This window comes from Rhinatrema bivittatum, chromosome 16 (genome assembly GCF_901001135.1).
Source record: "Rhinatrema bivittatum chromosome 16, aRhiBiv1.1, whole genome shotgun sequence".
In the NCBI taxonomy this organism is placed as follows: domain Eukaryota; kingdom Metazoa; phylum Chordata; class Amphibia; order Gymnophiona; family Rhinatrematidae; genus Rhinatrema; species Rhinatrema bivittatum.
In genome coordinates, this window is record NC_042630.1 from 23150039 (window position 1) to 23174094 (window position 24056).

At 46.0% G+C, this 24056-nt stretch overlaps 1 protein-coding gene across 1 annotated transcript; it reads right to left on the minus strand.

Annotated features, from left to right (window-relative positions):
- Positions 1–2130: 2130 nt before the first annotated feature.
- On the minus strand, positions 2131–23966 carry LOC115078890 (serine protease 55-like). Its single transcript, XM_029581961.1, has 5 exons — positions 23815–23966; positions 23359–23572; positions 19014–19273; positions 14406–14545; positions 2131–2860 (listed from the first exon to the last, which is right to left on the minus strand). The coding sequence occupies exons 1-5, from the start codon at positions 23897–23899 to the stop codon at positions 2369–2371; spliced, it is 1191 nt and encodes a 396-aa protein (XP_029437821.1). The 5' UTR covers positions 23900–23966; the 3' UTR covers positions 2131–2368.
- Between the last annotated feature and the right edge of the window lie 90 nt (positions 23967–24056).

Here is a 24056-nt window from a genome sequence, read left to right on the forward strand (position 1 = left end):
GCTTGTGTGTCGTGAGCCAGTGTGGATGGGTAGGTCTCTGCCTGAATGTGGGTATCAGCCTGTGTGTGTGTGTGATTGCATGTGAGAGAGAGCGAGCTTGTGGGTGTGTGATTGGATTTGAGAGAGAGAGAGAGCATGTGTGTGATTGCATGTGGAAAGGGAGAAAGTGTGTCTGTGCTTGCAGGTGGAAGAGAGAGAGAGCATGTGTGTGATTGCTTATAGTAGAGCATGCTTATGATTGCATGTAGGAGAGCATGCGTGTGATTGCACGTGGAGAAAGCATTTGTGTGTGTGTGACTGCATGTTGGGGGAGAGAAAGACCGTGTGTGTGTGTGTGTGTGTGACTATGTGGGAGAGAGAGAGAACATATGGGAGAGAACATGTGTGTGATTGCATGTAGGACACAGCGTGAATGGGTTTGCATGTGGGAGAGGGAGCATGTATGTGAATGCATGTGGGAGAGAGCAAGTATGTGTGAGATTGCATGTGGGAGGGAGAGTGTGTGTGTGTGTTGGGAGTGTGTAGGTGAGAGAGAGAGAGGAGATAGTTTGTGTACCCACCCCAACTAATTTATGACAATCTCAAAGTGAGTGGAATCCCTGAGTTCCCTGGTATGAAGAGCAGTTTGTTTTGTTTTTTTATTCCTTAGGTCATTATTCAGATGCCAGAGAGCCAGATAAGTAGGACTTATCTGGCTAGTTAGCAGTCGCTGAATATCTGGTTAGCTGGATAAGCTATAAGAGGGCAATGGGCAGATCGGGGCGGCACTACTTAGCCGGATAAGTTATACGGCTAAGTAACAATATTCAGCCTTAAAAAAATAACTTATCTGGCTAAGTTAGAACTGCTCAATAGCAGATTTAAACTTAGATGGATAAGTCTGAGCCATCTAAGTAGTTATTTCTATAGAGATATTCAGCAGCATAGCCGTGCTGAATATCTAAGTTAGCCAGGTATGCCTATCCTGCTAACTTAAACAACTATGTTCTGAATATTTACCCCCCCCCTAAGTTTTAATTATTGGTGTTTTGAAATATTTTCTTGGTGTTTAGATAATTTGTAAAAATGTTTGAGTTTTTAATTATTGGATGCTATCTTATTAGTAAGCTATTTTGAAATATGTATTCTTTTTATTGGTATGATTTTACTATTATGATTAATGTGTTATATTTCTTAATTTTGTTGTTTGTTCTATGAGGCATGGTAATGTTTCTGTTTTTCCATTGTTGCACTGCGGACAGAATTTGGATTGTTGCAGTTTCCAGTTCAGGTTTTGTCTGCATGTTTCCATTTATACTTTTTTATGGTCACTTCATTCTGTATTTAGTAAGCTTCTGATTGTGCGACCTAGGTGAGGTATTCTGCCAGCTAGTGTGTAGTTTCTGTGTAGGCATCTATACCAGCTTTGCCTGTTCTGTTTTCCTAATAGGGGGTATATGAGCAAGGAGAGGGAGGGAATGAGACATTATTCTCTTCTCATTTTTATAAATTTTGTTTTTTGTGTGGGGAAAAACATATCAGTTTCAAGCATAGTTTTACATCACTTTTGCATATTTTAACTGAAAATTAATGTCAAAATTAATATTCAAGAGTTGTGTGAAAGATCATGATGCAGACTGGTTTGTGGCCCTCAAGACCTACCTCCAATTTAAAGCTTGGCACATTACTTCAGAAAGGTTGCCCTCCCATGTGCTGTGCAATACGACCTGTGTTCAATTTCTGACTCAGATTCTCTACCACCTGGGTTGTCTGGAGCTTTTCATGCTAGGAAGGCAGTGGGAGTCAGTCATCACACAATGTCAACATCTAATGGTTGGATTTAGAGCTATAACCACAGGGTTCTGAAAGGAGCTCCGGGGCATGGCTCCCGGTCATGAAGGGTCCCTGCAAAGACTGGGATAAATGAGTTGAGAAATATATAATAAGGTAAAAAAAAAAAAAAAATCCAGGAAGGAGTGAATGAAGGCTCATTGTAGATCAGCCCCCCCCCCCCCCCCTTCCCCCAGAGAGGCTAATTCCTCTTAAACTGGAATCCCAAAGCAGCAGAAGGAAATGGCTAGGCCAAGAAAAACAGAATTACCAGTTCATTGCTTGCAGGAAATGGTAAATAATTCTACCAAACCTAGCAGCTTCATATGAAAATATGTATTGAGATTGTAACAATACAAGGTTTGTTTTTATATATGTTGTAGATGAGCATTGCTGATTTCTGTGATATATAGCAACAGATATAAGAATGGGCAACAAGAAAAAGTGTGAGAAGCCTCAGCAGCAGCACACTTGTAGAAAATGGGGACTTTTGTGGGGGAAGGAGCAGTTAATAGTTGTAGTGGGCAGTTAGCAGGGTCAGTAGGGATGACAGTGGCAATTAGGTTTTTTGGTGAGTATGGTTATTAGAAAGGATGTCCGCATACTCTGCAGAGCGGATGGTGATGGTGGGGACACCGGTGACATTGCTGTAAGTGTAATTGATCCAGGGGACACTGGAGGTGGAGATAGGGATAGTCGGTGCTGAGCTGGGGACGGAGGGGCCACTGGAGGCGGAAGTGCTGGTGGGGGCGGAGGAGGCAGGAGGAGGACTGGCCTCAGCCATGGCTGAGGGGGTGGCCATGGTTTCAACGACGGCCTCTGCTTCTTCTTCCTCCTCCTCCTCCTCCTCCGCCTTAAACAAGTCCTCCCGCACGTAGGACTCCCCGGCCTCAGCCGTCTCCGTTTCTATCCAGTTCACGTAGTTGGAGACCAGGGTGTAGACGCCGGGGAGCCTCCTCTCGGCGCAGCCGTAGCCCCAGCTCACTATCCCCACCTGGTACCAGCGGTCTTCGTTCCATTTCTTGCACACCAGGGGGCCGCCACTGTCACCCTGAAAGGAGAGAAAATAAATAAATAAATAAAAGAAGCAACCGTCAGCTCCCTGTGAAAAAGAGCCAGCATTTGCAGATCTTGCTCCTATACACATCCAGGAGATTCACTTAGAGCTGGCAATGGATGAAAATTGGTTATGTCTTACGTAACTATCACTACCGCATAAGCAAGTAAAGAATTCATCCCCGTCTGTGATATTACATGTACATACAATATTAATATAAAAAGAGAGTAAATAAGGACCATAAAGCTCAGCTACTTTCTGCCCAGTTTACTTCTTACTGCAGTGCCTTAGATCCTAGTTAATCTCTGACTTCTATATCACTTCTTCACCTCTAGGAATCCCCTAGTGCCCGTTAAGGTCCTCTTACATTTCACTGTTTTTCTCTATTGGAAAGCAGGGCTGAATTAGCCATAACATGTGGGTAACATCATGCAGTTGTCTCTAAGCTTGGTAGAGCATTTGCTGTGTTAAGCACGTGTGGGAGTTCCCACAGAAATGCTGCTTTGTGAAAACCTTGGTCATTTTTCATCCATGCTACAACCAGGACATGTCTCTCTCTCTCTCAATAAATTTCTTCTGGGCCTCTCAGGCTCTTTATTTCAGGGTTATTTCTGCTTCACTGCCTTGGCAGACCCTCAACAGTACTATTCAGTGTTTTCTTTTTTTTCTTTAAAAAAAAAAATTGAGAGTGCCCAGGGTCAAGAAGAGCTCTGGAGCAGACACTCCTCATCATTGGTGTGTCGGACAAGGACTCATCTGTTAGGGCTTCCCCTGCTGTCAAGGCAGCCGGGGGGGGGGGGGGGGGGGTTAAGCGGTTTGGAGAAGTATCGCGCTTCAGACCATGCAGGTACGGGTGTCCTCAGTGCGACAGGTACAGGACCCCCATTTTGTGCATCAGTTTGAGACCGGCTTGTCTCTTCAGCAAAATGTGAGAACCTGGTATGGCTGGTGCATCCAAAGAGCCTGGTGTGGTCAGCAACCCTGATGCATGAAGCATCAATGCCATCGATGCCAGTGATGCACAGATCCCTGGCACCAACGATACATGGTGCATCGGTCATGTCGGTGCAGAAGTGTGTGGTGCCATTGGTGCATCAGACTACCTCAGCGCCACTGATGCTTCTCATGGCACAAGAGCAGAAGATTGTTTGGGGGCAATCAATGTGTGGCCTGTGGACACTGGTGCAAGGACCAGAGAGGGATGTTTCCAAGTCCCTCTTCCTTTCTGGCAAAGAATATATCCCTGCACCCATCCTCTCCATTCTTCTAACTCAGAATGATGATTCCATATTGGCCTCAAAAGAGGATGTCAGTTCACCAGCACCAGCCCAGGGCACACATCAGTCCACGGATCACATGATAGAACTGACTGAGGATTCATTTTCCTCCAGTTGTAAGGAGGGAATTCTAAAACCAATTCTGTCTCATTCTGGTTGTACTGATGTGGAGGTCCCATCCATTTCCATCCTGCTTCTAACAGCTTTTGGAGTTAGTACTCAGAATCCATGCCTAGTGTCAGAGTGATCCTGCCAGCTTTGGGGGATCAAGGTGATCAATTTCTCTGTCATCATCTCCCTGATCTTCACTGGGGTCTTGGGTCAGTGCTCCTCCACTGATAGATTTAGAGGAAGTTTCTGCAGTTATCTCTTCAGCATCTTGCTAGATCCACTGGAGTATTTATCTCCAACAGAAGACCTCTCCTATTCAAAAGTTTTTCAATAAGCTGGGATATACCACCAATGTCCATGTACAAAGGGATAAAGATTCATGAAAATAGGTTTTTGATATCCTACATGTTGACCAAATTCTGAAGCCAGTTGCAAGACAGCTAGATCTTAGGAATAGGGTGCAGCAAGTGCCTGATCTTGGGGTGTTCGATCAATGGTAGTAGAGTCTGCCCTGAGGAAAGCAAAGGAATCAAGGATTTCTTTCTAAAACCCCTTCCAAGAAGGATTTGAAGCTTGTGGATTTCTTTGAGAATATGTTCTTCCAAAGCATGATACTTAATGCCTGCATAGCTAACCAGAAGCTTTATATGGAAAAGTTATCTCCAGAACATGGGAAATCCACCAATTTGTCATGGACATCCTCTCGCAATTGGCTAGTCCAATAGCGGTAACCATTCATGAGTCGTCATATCAAAAGTTTCATAGACAGAGCGAATGAGGAGCCACTAGCATTCTTCTGCATCCAGGAATGTTTAATGACAGACTATTTGCTTTTTGTTAACATACATAGTAGCATATTAAGTGATGGCAGAAAAAGATCCATGTGGTTCATCCAATTTGCCAAACAAGGTGACTAGGGTGGTAATTGATGTTCCATGCTGATTACTCGCATGCCTTCTCGCATTCCTGTGTTTTTTTATATAAAATAAAATGCAGTAATAGCTGTTCACTGAATTATTAATATCTTGCATTTTCTTTCCAGTTTGCTTATAACAGCTCTGTACTTAGTGTACTATTTAAAAATCTACTTCCAAACATAATATATTTTTCTTTGTTTAACTTTTAAAATAATATATGGGGGTGCCAAAGTAAGTATCCATGAAGTTAGAATGGGGCACATTTAAAACTAATCGGAGAAAGTTCTTTTTACTCAATGCACAATTAAACTCTGGAATTTGTTGCCAGAGGATGTGGTTAGTGCAGTTAGTATAGCTGTGTTTAAAAAAGGATTGGATAAGTTCTTGGAGGAGAAGACCATTACCTGCTATTAATTAAGTTGACTTAGAAACTAGCCACTGCTATTAATTGCATCAGTAGCATGGGATCTTCTTAGAGTTTGGGTACTTGCCAGGTTCTTATGGCCTGGATTGGCCACTGTTGGAAACAGGATGCTGGGCTTGATGGACCCTTGGTCTGACCCAGTATGGCATGTTCTTATGTTCTTTTAAGGCTAGTAAGTGCTACTTCATGCAGGCTACCCAGTTAATCTTGATGCCTTTTCTTCATTTCCATCCTTTGTGTTTATTCCTTTTGAATTTCATTATTATTCTTGTCTTCACTGCTTCTGGGATGGCATTCCATGCATTCACTACCCTTTCCATGAATAAATATTTCCTCATGTTGGTCCTAAGTTCTACTCCCATGGAGCTTCATATTATGACCCCTAGTTCTACAACTTCATTTCTAATGGAAAAGATTTGATTATTGTGCATCATTAATACCCTTCAAGTATTTAAAAGTCTGTATCATATCTCCCCTGTCCCTTCTCTCCTCCAGGGTGTACATATTTAGGTCCTCCAGTCTCATCTCATAAGTCTTCTGGTGCAGACCCCAAACTATTTTGGTCGTCCACTTCCGTTCTGTCTCTAACCTTTTTGAGATGAGGTCTCCAGAACTGAACACAGTACTCCAGGTGAGGCCTCACCAAGGACCTGTACAGGGATATTACCTCCTTTTTCCTTCTTTTCATGCCTTCCTCTATGCAACCCAACATCCCTCTAGCCTTAGCTACTGCCTTGTCACATTGCTTTGCTGCTTTCAGATTGAGATACCAGCATCCCAAGGTCTCTTTCTTGATCCGTGCAAATCATTCTTTCACCCATCATCACATAGAGCTCCTTTGGGTTTCTGTCCCCCAGATGGATGACTCTGCACTTAGCATTAAATCCCAGTTGCCAAACCTTCAACCACAACTTGAGCTTTCTTAAATCATTTTCATTCTCTCTACTCTTTCAGGCATGTCCACTCTGTTGCAGATTGTAGTAATGTCTGCATAAAGACAAACTTTTCCTTCTAACCCTTCCCCAATCAGAAAAATCAATCAGATTCATCGGACATGAACTTCCTCTGGTAAAATCATGTTGATTTGGATCCTGCTACCCATTAGACTGTAGATATTTGACTAAGCTTTCCTTCAGTAGCATCTCCATTAATTTTCTCACCACTGAGGAAAGAATAACTGGTCTGTAGTTTCCTGCCTCTTTACTCCCACGTTTTTGAAGCGGGATCATCATTGCCCTTCAGTCTTGTGGTGGCATTGTCCATTTTCAAGGGATCTATTGAATATACGTCTTTCAGCAGACCTGTCAGGATCTCTTTGCACTCCTTCAGAATCCTGGGATGTATCTCATCCAGCCCCATGGCCTGGTCCACTTTCAACGCTGCTTAATTCCACCCAAACACTGTCCTCTGTGCATTGGATTGTATCTACCTCACTCCCATCTGTACTCGTGCCAACCAGCAATGGTCCTCCTCCAGGGTCCTCTTTATTGAACACCAATATTTCTTCTTTTTCCTCCTCTCTCTTCACACAACGACCCTTGTCTCCTTTCAGATTACCACCTCTGGCCTTCCTCTTTTCCCTGATATACCTGAAAAATATTTTTTCGCCTCGCCTTATCTCTATGGTGATCCTTTATTTATTTATTTAGATATTTTTTATCCTGCTCTATCAGCATTTCTAGGCAGTGTCTTCCACACATGCTTTTGCTATCCTGATTTCTTTCCTTGTCTCTTTCAGCTTCACCAGATATTCTTCCTTGTGTTTCTTTTTCAGTCCCTTTGGACCTTTTTCTTTTTGCCTTTATTTTTTACTTACATTTCTTATGTAAAGATTTTTCACCTTTATAATATCTCCTCTGCAGGTTCCAGGTCAGCCTCTCCTGTGGCTGCCTCACCATGGGCCCTCTCCACAAAGAGGAGATGTCTTTCTATGTACTTAAGCGTTCCACACATCCAGTCGACCTAGGCCTACCCTGGCTCCAGATCCACGGACCTCAGTTCGATTGGCATTCATTGCAGTTGGTGCAATGGGGCCCTCAATGCCAAAAGATCTGTCTACGACAAGTATCTCCAACGGTAACTGTTCTAAAGACCACCACCCTTACCGGGCTGCCAGCCTAGTACTCCGAATTCGAGGACGTCTTTTCTAAGCAAAAAGCCGACACGCTACCTCCACTTCACAAGCTGAATTGCCCTTTTGAGCTTTTGCCAGGCACAACGCCTCCCAAGGGCAGAAACTACCTGTTGTCTCATCCAGAAACCCTAGCCATGTCAGAGTATATTAAAGAAAACCTGGAAAAAGGGTTCATCAGACCCTCCGACTCTCTCGCTGGAGCGGTTTTTGTTCGTCAAAAAAAAAGATGGAGGGTTACGCCCTTGTATTGACTATAGAGGCCTTAATGCCATTATCTGCAAAGACAGATACCCATTGCCCCTCATCAGAGTACTGTTTGACCACCTCCAAGGGGCTCGAATATTTACCAAGTTGGACCTGAGGGGTGCTTACAATATTATATGTGTCCAACCGGAAGATATTTGGAAGACCGCATTCAACACTAGAGATGGTCACTATGAGTACCTTGTGATGCCCTTCGGCTTATGTAATGCCCCCGCTGTCTTTCAACATCTCATGAACGAGATCCTCTGAGATCTGCTGTACTCCTTTGTAGTCGTGTACCTGGACGACATCCTGATATTTTCTAAGGATCTGGAATCACATCGTGATCACGTCAAGATCATACTTCAACGCCTGAGAATCATCTCTATGCCAAACTGGAGAAATTCACCTTCGAACAAAACCGCTTACCCTTCCTAGGGTATATCATCTCCGATCAAGGATTTTCTGTGGATCTAGAGAAGCTTCAAGGCATTCGAGACTGGCCTCAGCCAGTTGGCCTCAGCCAGTTGACCTCCGAGCATTGCAACGCTTCCTTAGTTTCACGAACTATTATAGAAACTTTATTGCTAATTACTCTACTCTGGCCGCTCCGCTCACCGCCATGACAAAGAAAGGAGCTAACACCCGTGTTTGGACTCCCAAAGCTCAAGTTGCTCCTCAAGCTGTCTTCCAAACACTAAAAGAAGCCTTCTGTTCTGGCCCATGCCTACAACACCCAGACCCTAGATGCCCATTCCACGTAGAAGTCGATGCATCCACTATCGGAGCTGGGGTGGTCTTGAGCCAATTTTCTCCCAAAGGTACATTAGTACCATGTTCATTCTATTAGCACAAGTTCTCACCAACTGAACAGAACTATACAGTCTAGGATCGTGAACTCCTCGCGGTCAAGCTGTCTCTCCAAGAGTGGCGCCCATGGTTGGAAGGAGCGCAACACAAATTTACTATTTTCACCAACCACAAAAACCTTGAGCATCTGAAGGAGGCCCAACTCCTGAACCCGAGACAAGCCCGATGAGTGCGAACTGCACTATCGTCTAGGCTCTAAGAATCTCCGTGCAGATGCGCTCTCCAGATCATTCGAGCCAGAAGAAGTCCCTGATGGCCCAAGACATATCATTGACCCTGCCTGTGTAACACTTGCAGTGACTACCACGGCCCCTGCCGGAAAAAACTTCGTTCCATGGAGGTTATGTGAATGGGTTCTTAAGTGGGTCCATGATTCAAAGCTGGCGGGCCATCCGGCGGGCCACGACCCCTGCCGGAAAAAACTTCGTTCCATGGAGGTTATGTGAATGGGTTCTTAAGTGGGCCCACGATTCGAAGCTGGCGGGCCATCCGGGCTGCACAAGGACCCTCGAGATGTTGGAGACATTATTGGTGGCCCAATATGGTTCAAGATTCCTGCAAGTATGTTGACTCATGCCCCATCTGTGCCCAACAAAAGCCCCCTACAGGGCAATCATGGGGTCTTCTCTAGCCGCATCCAGCTCCCACTGAACCTTGGTCAAGCATAATCGACGGATTTCATCACGGATCTGCCATCATCACAGAATAATACAGTGATTTGGGTCATCATTGACCGTTTTCCAAAATGGGTCACTTTATTCCCCTGCATGGCCTTTCTTCAGCTCCAGAGTTGGCCAAGTTGTTCCTCAAGCATGTCTTTCGTCTTCATGGCCTTCCTAAAGAGATCATATCAGACCGAGGACCACAATTCGCTGCAAGGTACGGGCGGGCTGTGTAGGGTGCTTCATGGTGCAAGGCCTACCTCACTTCTGCAGCACAAGCCTCCGGGAGACTTCCGCTTCTTGTGTAAAACGTTCAACATAACCTTGAATTTCACATCGGCCTATCATCCCCGGGCCAACGGCCAAGCGGAAAGAACCAACCGGACCCTAAAGACTTTCCTTCACTCATATGTGAACGATCAGCAGGACAACTGGTCCGACCTACTGCCTTGGGCAGAGTTGTCACATAATACTCATGTTGCCGCTGCCACCGATGTATCACCATTCTCCGTGGTGTTTGGTCGACAGCCTGCTTATCTTCCCAACTCCTCTGCAGGTTCCGGGTCAGCCTCTCCCAAGCTGCAGCTAGCTCCTCGAGGCCTCAGCATCCTGCGGCGGCGGTCGCCAGGCCTTCCTCAGCGCACCAGGCCTCACGGCGGGGCTTGGCATCCTCATGGCGTCGTCCCCGCCCCGAGGCGTGCGTGCGGACCGCCCAGTTGCTTATAGGACCAGGGGCGGATCCTAGCTCCGCGGCACACCCTGATTGAGCACAGTATATCAGGAAGTTCCTACCTTCACTTCCTTGCCTTGGCAATTGGGTCGACACCGTGTGTATACTAGTTTGCCTCAGTGTCTCATCTCTTGTTCCAGTCTTGTTCCAGCGTCCTCCTGTCCCAGCGTCTCTTTGTTCCTGCATTCCCTCAGCTAGTATCTCTTGGACTGACTCTCTGGTACTGACCTCTGCCTGTTCTTGACTACGCTGATCGCTGCCTGGATACTGACTTCTGCCTGCTCTTGACTATGTTGATCGCTGCCTGGACTCTGACCTTCGCCTGCCTCCTTGACCACGTCTAATCTCTGGAACCTGACCCCTGCTTTGGCTGACTACTCTCAGACTGACCTCTGGAACTTGACCTCTGCTATCACTGACCATGTCTCCTTGAGCCTGGCCCTGCTCCTAGCCTTGTCATCACAGACACTGTTCTGGCCTTCCTTGATTCCCCAAGTCTCCAGTTCTGACATCGACTGTGCACCCTTGATCCTGGTGGCCACACCTCTATACTTCCTATCCGGGAGACCCTGCGAGGCCCACCTAAGTCCAAGTGGCCCAGGTCCCCAAGGGCTCCACCCGGGGGGACCTCGGGCTTCCAGTGGAGAAGCTCCAGCTAGCCTCCTGTGCTCCGTCTCCTGGTGGCAGTTGCTTCCTGGGCCCGTCCAGAAAGGCTCTCCTCACTGTCTCAGGACAAGGGTCCACCTCCAGGCGCAACAGATTCCACAGCCCGTTCAGTGCTGATCATCCTCTGTCACATGGCAGCCATAATCCTTGTAGTGCTGTTCACTCATCTTCACATGAGATTTCTTTAGAGGGAACTTTGGTCAGAATGGAATCAGCTTTGGCAACCTTTGTCTTATTAAAATCGAAGCAACACAAATAATGAAAATGTCTCTCTGGTGGCGATTAAGGAAAGGAGTTCTCAACATAGATTTTCCTCCACAGAGTCTATCGCATTAGAGGAGTCTGGCAGATGGCCGATATTAGAGTGCCAGTTGTAGATGAACCTGTTAGAGCTCTGGTTGATTCTTTATGCTCTACAGGCACTCATTTACTACAAGGGTAAAGAGTTTTAACTCAGACAGACTATCAAGTAGAAATGTTCTACATGAACAAACAAGGTGGAATGGGTTACTGGGTTCTCTGCCATGAAGCCCAATGGATATGAGTGAGTGCCCTCAGCCACAGAACCTCCCTTAAAGCAATACACCTTCCAGGAATAGCCAACACACTAGTGGATCACCTCAACTGGATCTTCTGACCATACAAGTGGTCATTGGATCAGAGAATTGTAAGAATACCCAGCACCAAATTGCACCTAGTAGATTGATAGCACTATGAAGCACTATGATAACTAAACTTACCAGAGAACCAGCCAACACAGATGGCATCATTCCTGGGAAAACAAAAGTTAACTTGGTCTTATTCTCTGCTAATAATAACAAGAGGCTCCTGCCCATAGTAACAGGGTACACACACATGCTAAAATTTAATGATTGGCTATAAGGTAATGGGTGGGCTTTTGGAGACGTCTGTTAATTGGTTGAATGAAACCCTTAAATTGCTGAGCACACACATCAGATCTTTGAGCAGGTTCTGTATTATACACCGTTTGCTTTGTATTTGCTTCTGCTCCTGGAGGAACCACGCCTTCCTCCATAAATAAACTTCTGCTTTTATAACCTTTTAGAGCTGGTATTTATTGGGCTAATTAGCCAGGGGTTACCGCCATTTACAGAATCACAGACAACCTGTTGTTTCTGTGGGGTCTACCATCAGTCGACCTGTTTGCATCAGAAGGTAATTGGAATGTCAAAGAATTTTGCTCCATTCTTCCAAGCGAGTTCAGAATTAGCTCAAGTTATGTTTCTAATAAATTGGGAGGCCAATCTACTGTATGTGTTTTCCACTACTTCCATTAGTAACCAGGATGATTGAAAAGATGATACAGGATCATGCAGACATGATCCTCATTGCTCTAGTAAGAACTAAACGTGTGTTACTACCTCCAAACACCCTCCAGTTCAGTTAGGAATCTCACCATCACCTCTCACTCATGAGGGAGGCCAGCTGTGCCATCCGAATCTGCCTCATTTCAACCTGACAGCTTGGAGATTAAGTGCTCGTTAGTCTCTCTTTGGGCACTACCTAAGGAGGTGGAGGAAATCATGATTTCTGTGAGAAAACCATCCACTAGGAAAATAAGAGGAAAATATTTTTCAGTTGGTGTCATTCAGCATCCCTGGATCCATCTACATGCCACTCCAGGGACCTTCTCAGATATCTGTTCCTTCTGTCTTTATCAGGTCTCTGCAATTCTTTTGTGAGGGGCATTTGGATGCCATTGCGGTGGACCACCCCCAAGTGAAAGGAAAACCAATCTCCATTCATCCTCTGGCTTCCAAATTCATGAAGAGATTGAGTATAAAAAACCCCTCATTTTTGAAGCCTGATGTGCCCTGGAATCTCGACATTGCCCTTGTGTGATTAATGAAACATCCTTTTGAACAAAAAGGATTCTATTCCACTGAAATTCCTCTCCTGGAAGATGGTATTTCTAGGAGCAATCACTTCAGTGAGCAAAGTGAGTGACTTATTTGCCCTATCTACAGTTTTTTTTCACAGTACAGTGGGGCTGCGTACTCACCTGAAGTTTCTAACTAACGTGAAATGCAGAAACAACATTTATCAGGCCATTGTCTTGAGCACATTAATCCCAAAGCCTCATGCACACAGAGGTGAGAAGGCCCTTCATTCACGGGACTAAGAAGGCCATAGCTTACTATCTGTGAAGAACTCAACTGCTTTGACAGATGTTTAAATTGTCTTCTATGATCCCAACAGAATGGGCATAGCATTTTCCAACTTACCATTTCCAACTGGCTAGCAGTAGTCCACTCTCCACGGGAAAGTCAGGTTGCTTTTCCAATAAATGCTCTGTGGTGCAACCCTCAGCTTGGGAATCTCCTCTCCTCCCCCCAAGTTATAGCTAATTCAGCTCTGCTTGTTTTAAATAGTGGGGATTGATTGGGAAGAGAAAGACTGACTGGTGGGGAGCAGGATGGGAAGGAGACTGAGGAAGGGCTGGAGGAGAGATTCTTCTAGGGGAAGACAGAGTGAGAGGGACTGGTGAGGAGGACTGGCGGTAAGGGAGAGAGAGTGGTGAGGGAGAGGCTGGAGAGAGAGATAGAGACTGGTGGTGAATTGACAGCCAGGGAGAGAGAGAACCTCATGAAGAGGGATTGGAAGGAGATAGGAGGGGCTGGGGAGGAGAAATTGAGAGAGGCTGGTGGTGACTGCAGAAAGATTTGTGGGGAGAGGCTGATGGGGAAGGACTGAGGGGAGAGGGGCTGGTGGGAAGTGACTTGACGAGGAGGAGGAGGTACAGGAGAGAGAGGCTAGTGAAGAGAGGCGTGGGGAGAAGGGTGCAATACCGGTGGGGACAAAATGGGGCTCCCTAAATCTTTTGGATTGACTTTTATTTTGATTTATATTCCTCCTTTCAGCCACTTCAAAGCAGATTACATTCAGATACAGTTAAGGTTGCCAACTGGTTCCAGATTTTCAGGACATGGTGATCCAGTCCTGGTTTTACCCCTTTGCATGCTGGGACTTATTCTGATTTCCCTATTGCATTCCCTAGGAAAAGCAAGACCATAAGTACCTGCATGCAGGGGAGTAAAAGCAGGACTGGATCAACTTGTTCTGAAAATCTGGAGCCGGGTGGCAACCCTAGGTACAGCAGATATTTCCCTGTCCCCAAAGGCCTCACAATCTAAGTTTGTACCATACACCATGAAGGGTAAAGTGACTTGCTAATGGTCACAAGGAGCAGCAGTGGGATTTGATCCCTGGCTTCCCTGGTTTGTAGCCCTAACCACTAGACTAGGCTGTGTGTTTAAAAAAAAAAAGTTTCCTGCACCCAAAAAATGTTGTAAATCACCGTTCTAGAACTTCTTTTCCAAGGAAAACAGCTCGCTTCCTGGACATTATTTGTATCTTTAAAGCATTTGAACATTTCTATCTGTCCCCTTTCCCCTTCCTTTCCTGTAGAGTGTGCATATTTATTCCTTTCCTCATCTCAAGGGGCTAAGCTGGAGACCTTCCAATAAATCAAGCAAAGAATCACCTGACAGGCGTCACGGCCTCCTTCCTCATAACCTGCGCACATCATGTTCGTCGTCATCTTCCACAGCCACATCATGCACTGCGTCCAGTCTATCAGCACCATTTCCACCTTCTGGAGGACCTTGGGTAGTTTGGTTTTGCCTGCATATCAAAACATGATGTATATAAGTAAAACCTCCTTTCCAACTTGGGCAACTAGCGGCCAGATTTAGGGGCCCATGACTGGGCTACAGAAGGGGCTATAAGACTGGGGGGGGGGGGGGGGGAAATCCTAGGGTGGTTGTGGCTGAAAGCTCAGAGCCCTGAAAGGTACAAGAGCTGCTGAAAGTGGGACCCAGGACTGGCTAAAAACAAAACAAAACAAAAAAAAAAACAGGGTCTGTTTAACCTGTGAAATGTTTAAAAGCTTAAATCCTTGCTCAATACAGTATGTCAGGGTAAAATTTATGGTTTGCTCAAGCATTTTGTAACCACGAAGTCCAGGAAAGCAGGAGCTGGGGGGATATTCCCAGCACCTGCTTAACTAAAACTATTGCTTGTTGAGGGTAAGGTTGATTCTGCTCTGAAGCTTAAATTTCATTTTGCTGGGAAATTTTTCTTAAATGATTGTGCTTTGAAGTTTCTCTCTTTCTTCTTGGGATCTTTGCTTGATTAATCGTGCTTTGAAGTCTATTTCTTTTTTGTCCTGGGGAGACTGAGCTCTGAAATGTGTTTCTTTTTGCTTAGGAGGCTTGCTTGAATAATTGGATTTTGACGTTTATTTCTTCTGGGGAGTTTGGAAGCCTAATATTTTATTGCGTGAGAGTGTGATAGAGTTGATTCCTTGTTTTCAGACAACAACCAACAAGGACTGAATGGCACAGGCTGGGTAAACAAATAAGCTTGGGAGTAGCTTGCTTATTGCGGCAGTTACTACCCCAACCAATTAAGCTAGATACTTCACTTAGATGCAGCTCCAGCACTGCTCGCTACATCAATGGCGGGGGTGGAAGGGAAATAGAACCAAAAAGTTACTAATAAGGGCCAAGAGTAACAGATAAGTATGAGAAAAAAAAAACCAAAACGTGAAAGCTTGCTAGGCAGACTGGATGGGCCGTTTGGTCTTCTTCTGCCGTCATTTCTATGTTTCTATGTTTGTTTTTCACAGCCCTGTCTGAAATTCAAACTTATAGACTATTGCCAATTGGGGGCAGGGAGGAATTGTACACATTTTTCCAAGAACAAGCAGGATGGCGATCCTCCCAAGCGGGTGACATCATCAGTCAGAGCCAGCACAAAACTTTTCCCATCACAGTTTCTAGATCTTTGAGCACGTCCTGCTAGGCATGCGAAGGCCGGCGTACTACCATGCAGGTACCCCTTCAGTCTTGTCTTTTCTGTGGGTACCCACTGTCCCGCTGGCCTGTTTCTTTTTTCCAATCCTAAATCAGGCAGGAATCGTTCACCATGGTCTTATTTTCCTCCCTTTAGTGGTCCTAGGAAGGTTTTTTGGGTTTTTTTAACGAATGGGGAAAAAAAACAACCCTAAAATAAATCATAATGCCTCTGTATTTATTCATCTTGTGAACACAGCTTGAGTGTTGTGTGCAGCTCTGGTCTCCCCATCTAAAAAAAAAATATATATATATATATATATAGTAAAACTAGAAAAGGTGCAGAGAAGGGCGACCAAAATGATAAAGGGAATGGAACAGCTCCTCCGTGAGGAAAGATTAAACAGGTTGGGGCTCTTCAGCCCGGAGAAGGGACGTTTGGGAGGAGATATGATGGAGGTCTATGAAATCATGAGTAGTACGGTACAGGTAAATAGGGAACAGCTATAGACCCTCCAAACCTAGGACTAGGGGATAACTTCTTGAAGCTAATGGTTAGCATTTTTAAATTAAATTGGAGGGAGGGAGGGAGTGGTTGACTACACCAGTGTTTCGCAACCTTTTCAAGCCCAAGGCACACCTATATTAGCAACAATTTTGCGTGGCACACCAGTCTCCGAGGAGCAGGCAATGCAGACGTGGAGAGGATCCATGTGGCCAGAAGAAGAGCTAGGGAAGCACTGAAAGACCTGCCAGGCTCTCTTTGAAACGTTACAATAAATGGAGGAGGGGCCAAGACACACATGATCCCATCACCAAGGACCAGTTCGCCCTTCATACAAGTGCAAGAGAAAGGAGAAGTCAGTGTGGCCCAGGCAGCCGGCTCAGTTAGTTACCTCGGCCGCCGCGCGTGGCTGCCAGAGCTCCTCCCAAACACTTAAGTCACACCCGGTGCTGAGTGCATGCTCTGCCTGTCTCAATAGGCCTAGGGGTAAGGACAGAGGCTGGAAGGACTCGAGGGAGGAATCCCTGAAGGGGGAAGGATAGGTGCGCTGAAGAAAGCGGGGCTCTGCTCTCCATACTCTGCGTGGCGTTTATTAATTTCCATACTCCAGGGCTCCTGCTGTAGACTATACCTGTTCTAAGAAAGGAGCTTCAGCATGTTTAATAACCATTGCTGGTGTCTCTTGTTGCGTTGAGGTGCTGAGAGCAAAGCCCAGGTGCTGGCCTTGATCTGAGAATCAGGCAGTACTAACCTTTCCAGGGCACACCTGATCAGGTTGGAAGGCACACTGGTCTACACACAGACCCCCTGGGGGTAAGTTTACGCTTTGCGGGGGAGGGCTATTTATGGGCCGCATGGCCCTCTAAAATGACGGCAGCCTCACGTGAGAGGTGATGTCATCGTGCTTTTCTGTGGCTTCTGTCACGTTCTTTTTTTTTTTTTTTCATCATGGAGTTGTTGGGTTTTTTTTGCAATAAATCATAACACGACGATATCAATGCAATATTTTGTTAGGAAGGGGGCAAACTATCACGGGATCACCCCATGCCATATTTTGCCCCTCCTGCTCTAAACACTGGGCTACTCCTCCACTCCCAGCAAACAGAAAAGCAATGTAAACAATATCCTTATTTAAAAAAATAAACAAAAGCAATGAAGAAAAAAAGTATCCCCCTTTCAAAATAAGGTCACAGAACTTGAATCAAGTCATAAACATTACCTCTGTTTGTAATTGAGTTCCATCGAGAAGGGCAACTTTATAGTACTTCAATACAGGGAAAGTCCCAGTGGGGAGAATCTCCAAAGAGTACCTTATAGCTGGTGGGTAGTGGAAGAAAAATCCACTAGTTTATGCAGATTAGTGCTAGACTGTGATTTTTTTTAATTTTTATTTATTTATTTTAACTATTTTGTTTTGAATGTCATCGATAATCTTTACTTTTCTGTATGGGTTGCACTATTCACTAGTTTGCATTCTATTCATCTGCATCCATATTCCTGTAAGGCATTTATTGTTGACCACCACCAGACTGCTTTTATTGGAAAGAACCAGAAGACCTCTCAGAAGCTGAAGGTCCTTGAAAGATTTAATCTTTCCCTCCTGTTGAGAAAAGAACCCAGGAGCATGGGACATAGGAGCCCCATGAGCCAGCCTAGGCAGTGGAACAGGAGGCTACACATAGAATCAAAATAATGGCATACAAAAATAAAGAGAAAATATGCAATATACATTTACAGGTAAAGAAACAAAGCCCTCACTATATTAACCTAGAAAAGTGTGAAAAATTGTTTAATACCGCATGAGTAATATATCCCAGTATGCTTTGCTCATCGTCCATGCTGACCCCTAAGACACTTGTCCTCTTTATATCATTCACACGCTCTTGGGAATTGCGTTTTTTCTTCTTCTTTGGTGGCGCAGGACTCTTATTTGGTGTATTGATCCTATGGAGAACTGGATGCTTTGCGGGATTCTGATCCCTTTTTTTTTTTTTGTTGATCAGCTTAATAATTATCCAAAGATAATATAAGCATTCGAGATTACACCAGCTCCTTTTTAACATCTGGGACCTTGCTTCTCATCTGGGGGAGGAACCAGTTTGGTCTGCAAAGCTCATTTAGTTGCATCATCACTGGATAATTCTGGTACTGATGCAATGAAAGGAGACCCAGCATGCAATTTAGCTAGCTTTGCATTATTTCTCCCATTGTGAGTTTCAGGCTGCCCAATGACTCCTTGTTTATTATTATTATGATTTTAACTTAATATCCCGCTTTTCCAAAAGAGGAGCAATCATCCATTTCTAGAAAGTACATTACAGGCCTAGCAAAACAGCAGCTCTAGAGGAAGGCTATCTACCTTTTTTTTCTCCACTAACTCAGAATAGGAGGCATGGACGTCTTGTGGTGTTTGCTTCCTCTCCTTTTTCTGGCCGGTGAGGGATTGAGAGTAATTCCCCCCCCCCCCCCCCCCCCCCCTTGTGATAATATATTTTGTATAATCTGCCTTTTTTGGGCAACATGTTTTCGCTCTTGTTCGACCTTTTATTGTATTGGTCTTTTTTTTTTTTTTATTATTACAATAAAGCCTATTTGAAATTTAAAAAAAAACCACAATATAAAATATGTAATGGCTAAGACATAAATAGTTATATGTTTTTATTAACTAAACAATACAGACCCTGCCTCACAGATGAGCCTCCTATGGATCATAAGGCTTCATCTTTTCCTTCCCCTGGGCTGAGTCGTGTTCTCATTGATACGTTAGGACTGGTACACATGGTGCACTCACCGGCTTCTGTCGTGCCCCACCCGACCACGAAGCACGTGGTCCAGTCTTCATTTTTGAAGTTGCCAGAAGGGGGGAGGCAGACGGGGGTCTTCAGCACGTTGAACTCTATGGGAGAGGCTAGCAGCAGCAGGGCTATGTCGTTGTCGCTGTTGCTGCCGCTGTAATTCTTATGAGTGATGATCTTCTTCACTTTTATCAGCTCTTTCGTTTCCTGGAGAATGGTCGCCCCCACTTCCACTCGCAGGAACTTAGATCTGAAACTGAGCACCAAGGGGATAGAGCAAGACCGATAAGACATCAGAGCGCGAGTGACAGCAGAAGGCAGGGACTGAAAATAAACACCAGGGAGACTGGCAAAAAAAACGTGGAGCGCACAGGGCTTCAAAAAAAAAAACGCTAAAGGAGGCGCCAGATAAATGCAGAGCGCACGGAGGCTGAAAATGCTGGGAGGAGACAGCAGGAAAATGCAAAGAGTGTTAGGGAGGAGACTCCAGCAAACTCCATGTTTGAAGCCTCTATAATGATCATCCTTAAAGAAGGGTGATCCGCTGAAGAACGTTCATCACATTGTCCAATATTCCTTCTAAATTTAAATATATTATTCGCTGCGTTACTGACAACTCGGTTGGCCCGAGTAATTTCCCAGCTAGTACACAGGCACCCAGGTGGGATTTATTACTGCTTTGTTAATCTAGCTCACGAGCCTTTTTGTTGGTAATTCAGGTTCTTCAGAGGGTTTACAATCTGAGGAGCTCCTCCTGTAAGCCGCAGGATTTTTCCCTGAAGAAAAAAAATACCATAGGAGTCACAATGCCGCTGTAAACGACCGCGCTGTTTTATGACTCCGGTGTTATTTCCCCACCCCCCCCCCCCCCCCCCGTGGGCAAATACTGTGGCCCGTGGCATTTCACGAGGGGAAAAGTACCTTTGGCAACAGAAGCCCCCGTAAACAATGCATGATGGCAACCCCGAGACTGTGGGGCCGCCATCTCTTTAAGGAACTTATGGTTCCAAGTATATCCCCCATCAAAAAGTAATAGTAAAAAAAAAAAACAACCCTCCAAACTCCAGGAGTCTGCATAGACCCCTGTCGCACACCCACCTCCACTGCTCTTCCAGGCGACTGCCGAGGCAAATTTATTTATTTACTTATTTATTTTAAATCGACTTTGAAAGATTAGCACAAGCCCCGCCCCTCAAAGCCAAAACCTCCCCTTTCACTAAAATAATCCATTTCTGGGAGGCCGGGATCCCCACCTCCCGGACCCCTTCCAGCACCTTCATGGAGTGCCTCCCTTCCCTGGAGCACCGAGGTGAGGCTCACCTTGGCTGCAGTTTCCAGGCTCTCCTCTCTGCTCCCACTCTTGGGAAGCGGGTCCGCCCCCTGCTCTTCTCCAATCCCGCGGCACCGCTCCCGATCTATTGAACAGGGTCCCCTTCAGCGGAGCCGCCAGCACATCCCCGAGCACAGGCTTCTGCCACGCGGGCAGCCGGCTCTCCCCTGGCTGCCCTTTCTTTAACCTGTGCCACCTGCGTGCTTCTGATGGCTGTTTCCGTCCACGGCAGCTACCTCCCCCCTTCCCTCTTCCGTCTGTCGCACGGAAGTGGGGGGGGGGAACAGAAAATCTAGGACACGGTAGCTCCACGGCAGTCCACTGCTCATGTCATCGCTAAAAAGCCCGCAATGTTAGACCTCTGAGAATGAAATGAGCAGGGACAGTCGCGGAGCTTACGGTGTTCATATGACCTACTTCTGGCCAGAGTGTCCAGGAGGCCGGACCCCACTGCTTGGCAAAAAAAAAAACAAAAAACAATCTCACAACAGGTAGACATACTGCAGCAGTGTGTGGGAAGGGCTGGGAGTCAGCAGGGAGTCTGTGTAGGACACAGATATCCAATGGGAAAGCACAGTGGACAGGAGAAGTAACATTTAGCAAGCAAATTGGAAAGATCCTGTGATGGTGGCTAACGGGGGAGGGCACTCACTTTCTGCAGGGTCCATGTGCATGCAAGCAGGGTCCATGTGCATGCAGATGGCCTGGGCTCAGAGGAGAGGAGCAGTTGGGCCCACTGTGGACAAAAGCCAACAAGTTGTATGCAAGAGTAGAGGGGACTGGAGAGAGAAAAGGGGAGGGAACTTTATGTGACTCTGCTAGAGTGCCTGCTGGGGACGGAGTGGAAGCACATGCAGAGCGAGTGCATGAGCAGCAGCGCAAGAGCAGAGGACTGTGCGTGTGTGTGTGTGGATGGGCATGCGCCCCCGTGCCAGAGAGAATGTGTGTATCAGAGAGAGAGAGAGAGAGAGCTGATGCTTGGGGGGGACGGAGTGGAAGCACATGCAGAGCGAGTGCATGAGCAGCAGCACAAGAGCAGAGGATTGTGCGTGTGTGTGTGTGGATGGGCATGCGCCCCCGTGCCAGAGAGAATGTGTGTATCAGAGAGAGAGAGAGAGAGAGCTGATGCTTGGGGGGGACGGAGTGGAAGCACATGCAGAGCGAGTGCATGAGCAGCAGCGCAAGAGCAGAGGACTGTGCGTGTGTGTGTGTGGATGGGCATGCGCCCCCGTGCCAGAGAGAATGTGTGTATCAGAGAGAGAGAGAGAGAGAGAGCTGATGCTTGGGGGGGACGGAGTGGAAGCACATGCAGAGCGAGTGCATGAGCAGCAGCACAAGAGCAGAGGATTGTGCGTGTGTGTGTGTGGATGGGCATGCACCCCCGTGCCAGAGAGAATGTGTGTATCAGAGAGAGAGAGAGAGAGAGAGAGCTGATGCTTGAGGGGGGGGGAGAGGGATCTTCTGCTAGGCAGGGGGGATGGGGAACAGGATGGCTGGGAGAGTGGGGCCTGCTACTGCTACTGCTACTGGGGAGGGGGGGGGTCATGGATCTGCTGCCAGATATGGAGAGGAATTGAGGAATCGGGTGCTTGGCAGGGGTGACAGATGGAGTTGGATACAGGGGAAAGAGAGGGAAGGGAAATGGGATAGAGGGCGTGATACCGCCAATGTAATTGTAAGGATAGGAAGCAAAAGCCAGGGCAGGAACCCACACAGATTATAAGCTCCTCTGGGGAGGGAATTATTGTACCTGAATTCTAAGCATGGTCAGTCATTTACAACGGAAGGAATTCTTTTTCTATTTACATATAATCATAATTTGTAATGTTGCAGCTATGTAAACATATTTGCATATTCAATTTAACTTCTGCTAATTACACATGTAAATTCAGTGCATATTTTTGCCCTGCATTTTGTCCTTTTTGGAGGGGAGCGTCCTCCTTTTGGCATATTTGACCTCCTTGTCCGGCACACCGAGTTGTGCTGGCAGATCTGGATGGGGAAACTGAGGCAGACTTCACCAACAATTTATTACCAGCTGGCCAGAGGGTGACATGAGCCAACTGGAAATGTGCAAGATCGCCAAAGATGAAGGCTTGGCAGGGAGACTGGCAACATTAACATGTAATTAGCGATGGCAAAGATTAAAGGAAAAGGGCTAGAAGCCTGTAGAATCGTGACATCAGTAATCCGATTTCTGGAATCTCATATAACCAGGGAATTCATTGCCTTGTCAAGGTGACTTGCTTTTCAAGGTGAATTGCTTGTCAAGGTGAACCAAATTTTTAAAATCATGAGAGGTCTAGAACGGGTAGATGTGAATCGGTTATTTACTTTTTCGGATAATAGAAAGACTAGGGGGCACTCCATGAAGTTAGCATGGGGCACATTTAAAACTAATCGGAGAAAGTTCTTTTTTACTCAACGCACAATTAAACTCTGGAATTTGTTGCCAGAGGATGTGGTTAGTGCAGTTAGTGTAGCTGGGTTTAAAAAAGGATTGGATAAGTTCTTGGAGTCCATTACCTGCTATTAATTAAGTTCACTTAGAGAATAGCCACTGCCATTAGCAATGGTAACATGGGATAGACTTAGTGTTTGGGTACTTGCCAGGTTCTTATGGCCTGGATTGGCCACTGTTGGAAACAGGATGCTGGGCTTGATGGACCCTTGGCCTGACCCAGTATGGCATGTTCTTATGTTCTTAAATTGTGATAATAAATGATACCACTGAGAGAAAGGGGATGGAGGGAAATCAAATATTCATGGACTGTTGACTCTAAGGTGTTGATTTGTTGTCATTGCTAAATAATTTGTTTAAATTAAAAGATTACAACAAAATGCAGAGAGTGCCGTGGCCGAATATACTAGGGGAGACTCCAGTAAAATGCAGCGACCTCAGGGACGGAACTACTGGAGGAGACCCAGCAAGATACAGCAGGCGCAGGGGCTGAAAATGCTAAGGGAAGGAGACGAGGGAAGATTTGGATGGGAAAAGCAGAGATACTCACAATGAATCACTTAAACAGTGAGCGGCTGAAATGATCCACCAGGCATTCAGGATGGAGCCTGCACAGAAATGCTGGTTCCAGATCTGAAGGCTGACGGCCCAGGGCCACTCCCCGGGGAGAGCATCCCTGCCGCCAATTATCCGGGACTGGCGGAAACCACGGCTGCTGCTGTTGTCTTCAGAAAGTCCATCGTAGTCAGCACGAAATCCACACTCTGAAAGAGAGGGAGGCCTTACAGTTCAGTGCCCCACGGGATTTTGAATGTATCGGTGGACTTGTAAACCCATATAAACTAGCTGAGCTTTTTTTCCAATAAAATATATAATTATCCTGTTATCAGAGTTGGAGTTAGTAGTTTTTCAGACTTTGGCGTGGTTATCTTAAGAGACAATAGCAGCGATGGCATGGCCAGAGACAATGAAACACCATGGAAGTGATCTATCATCTGCTACTTACCTGCCCGGCAGGTTCCGATTATCCAGGGCAGGAGGCACAGGCACACTTTCAGCCTATATCTCAGAGTATCCATCCCTAGGAACATCAGAAGGGCTTTAACCCTAGACACGATCCATGAGTAGCTCAGAGATCATCCAGCACGAAGAACAGAAACCCAGGGACTGGTACAGGCTGAGAAGCGAGGAGAGCTATTGTAACATCACTTGTGACATCACAATGACCCTCACCTGCTAACATTCTGA

Excerpts from the sequence above, each read along its gene's own strand:
- LOC115078890 (XM_029581961.1), bottom strand. The coding sequence starts at position 23,899 with ATGTTCCTAGGGATGGATACTCTGAGATATAGGCTGAAAGTGTGCCTG. Across the intron at positions 23,573-23,814 it reads AATCGGAACCTGCCGGGCAG|AGTGTGGATTTCGTGCTGAC; the intron begins GTAAGTAGCAGA and ends CCTCTCTTTCAG. Across the intron at positions 14,546-19,013 it reads GTGGGGCACGACAGAAGCCG|GCAAAACCAAACTACCCAAG; the intron begins GTGAGTGCACCA and ends TTTGATATGCAG.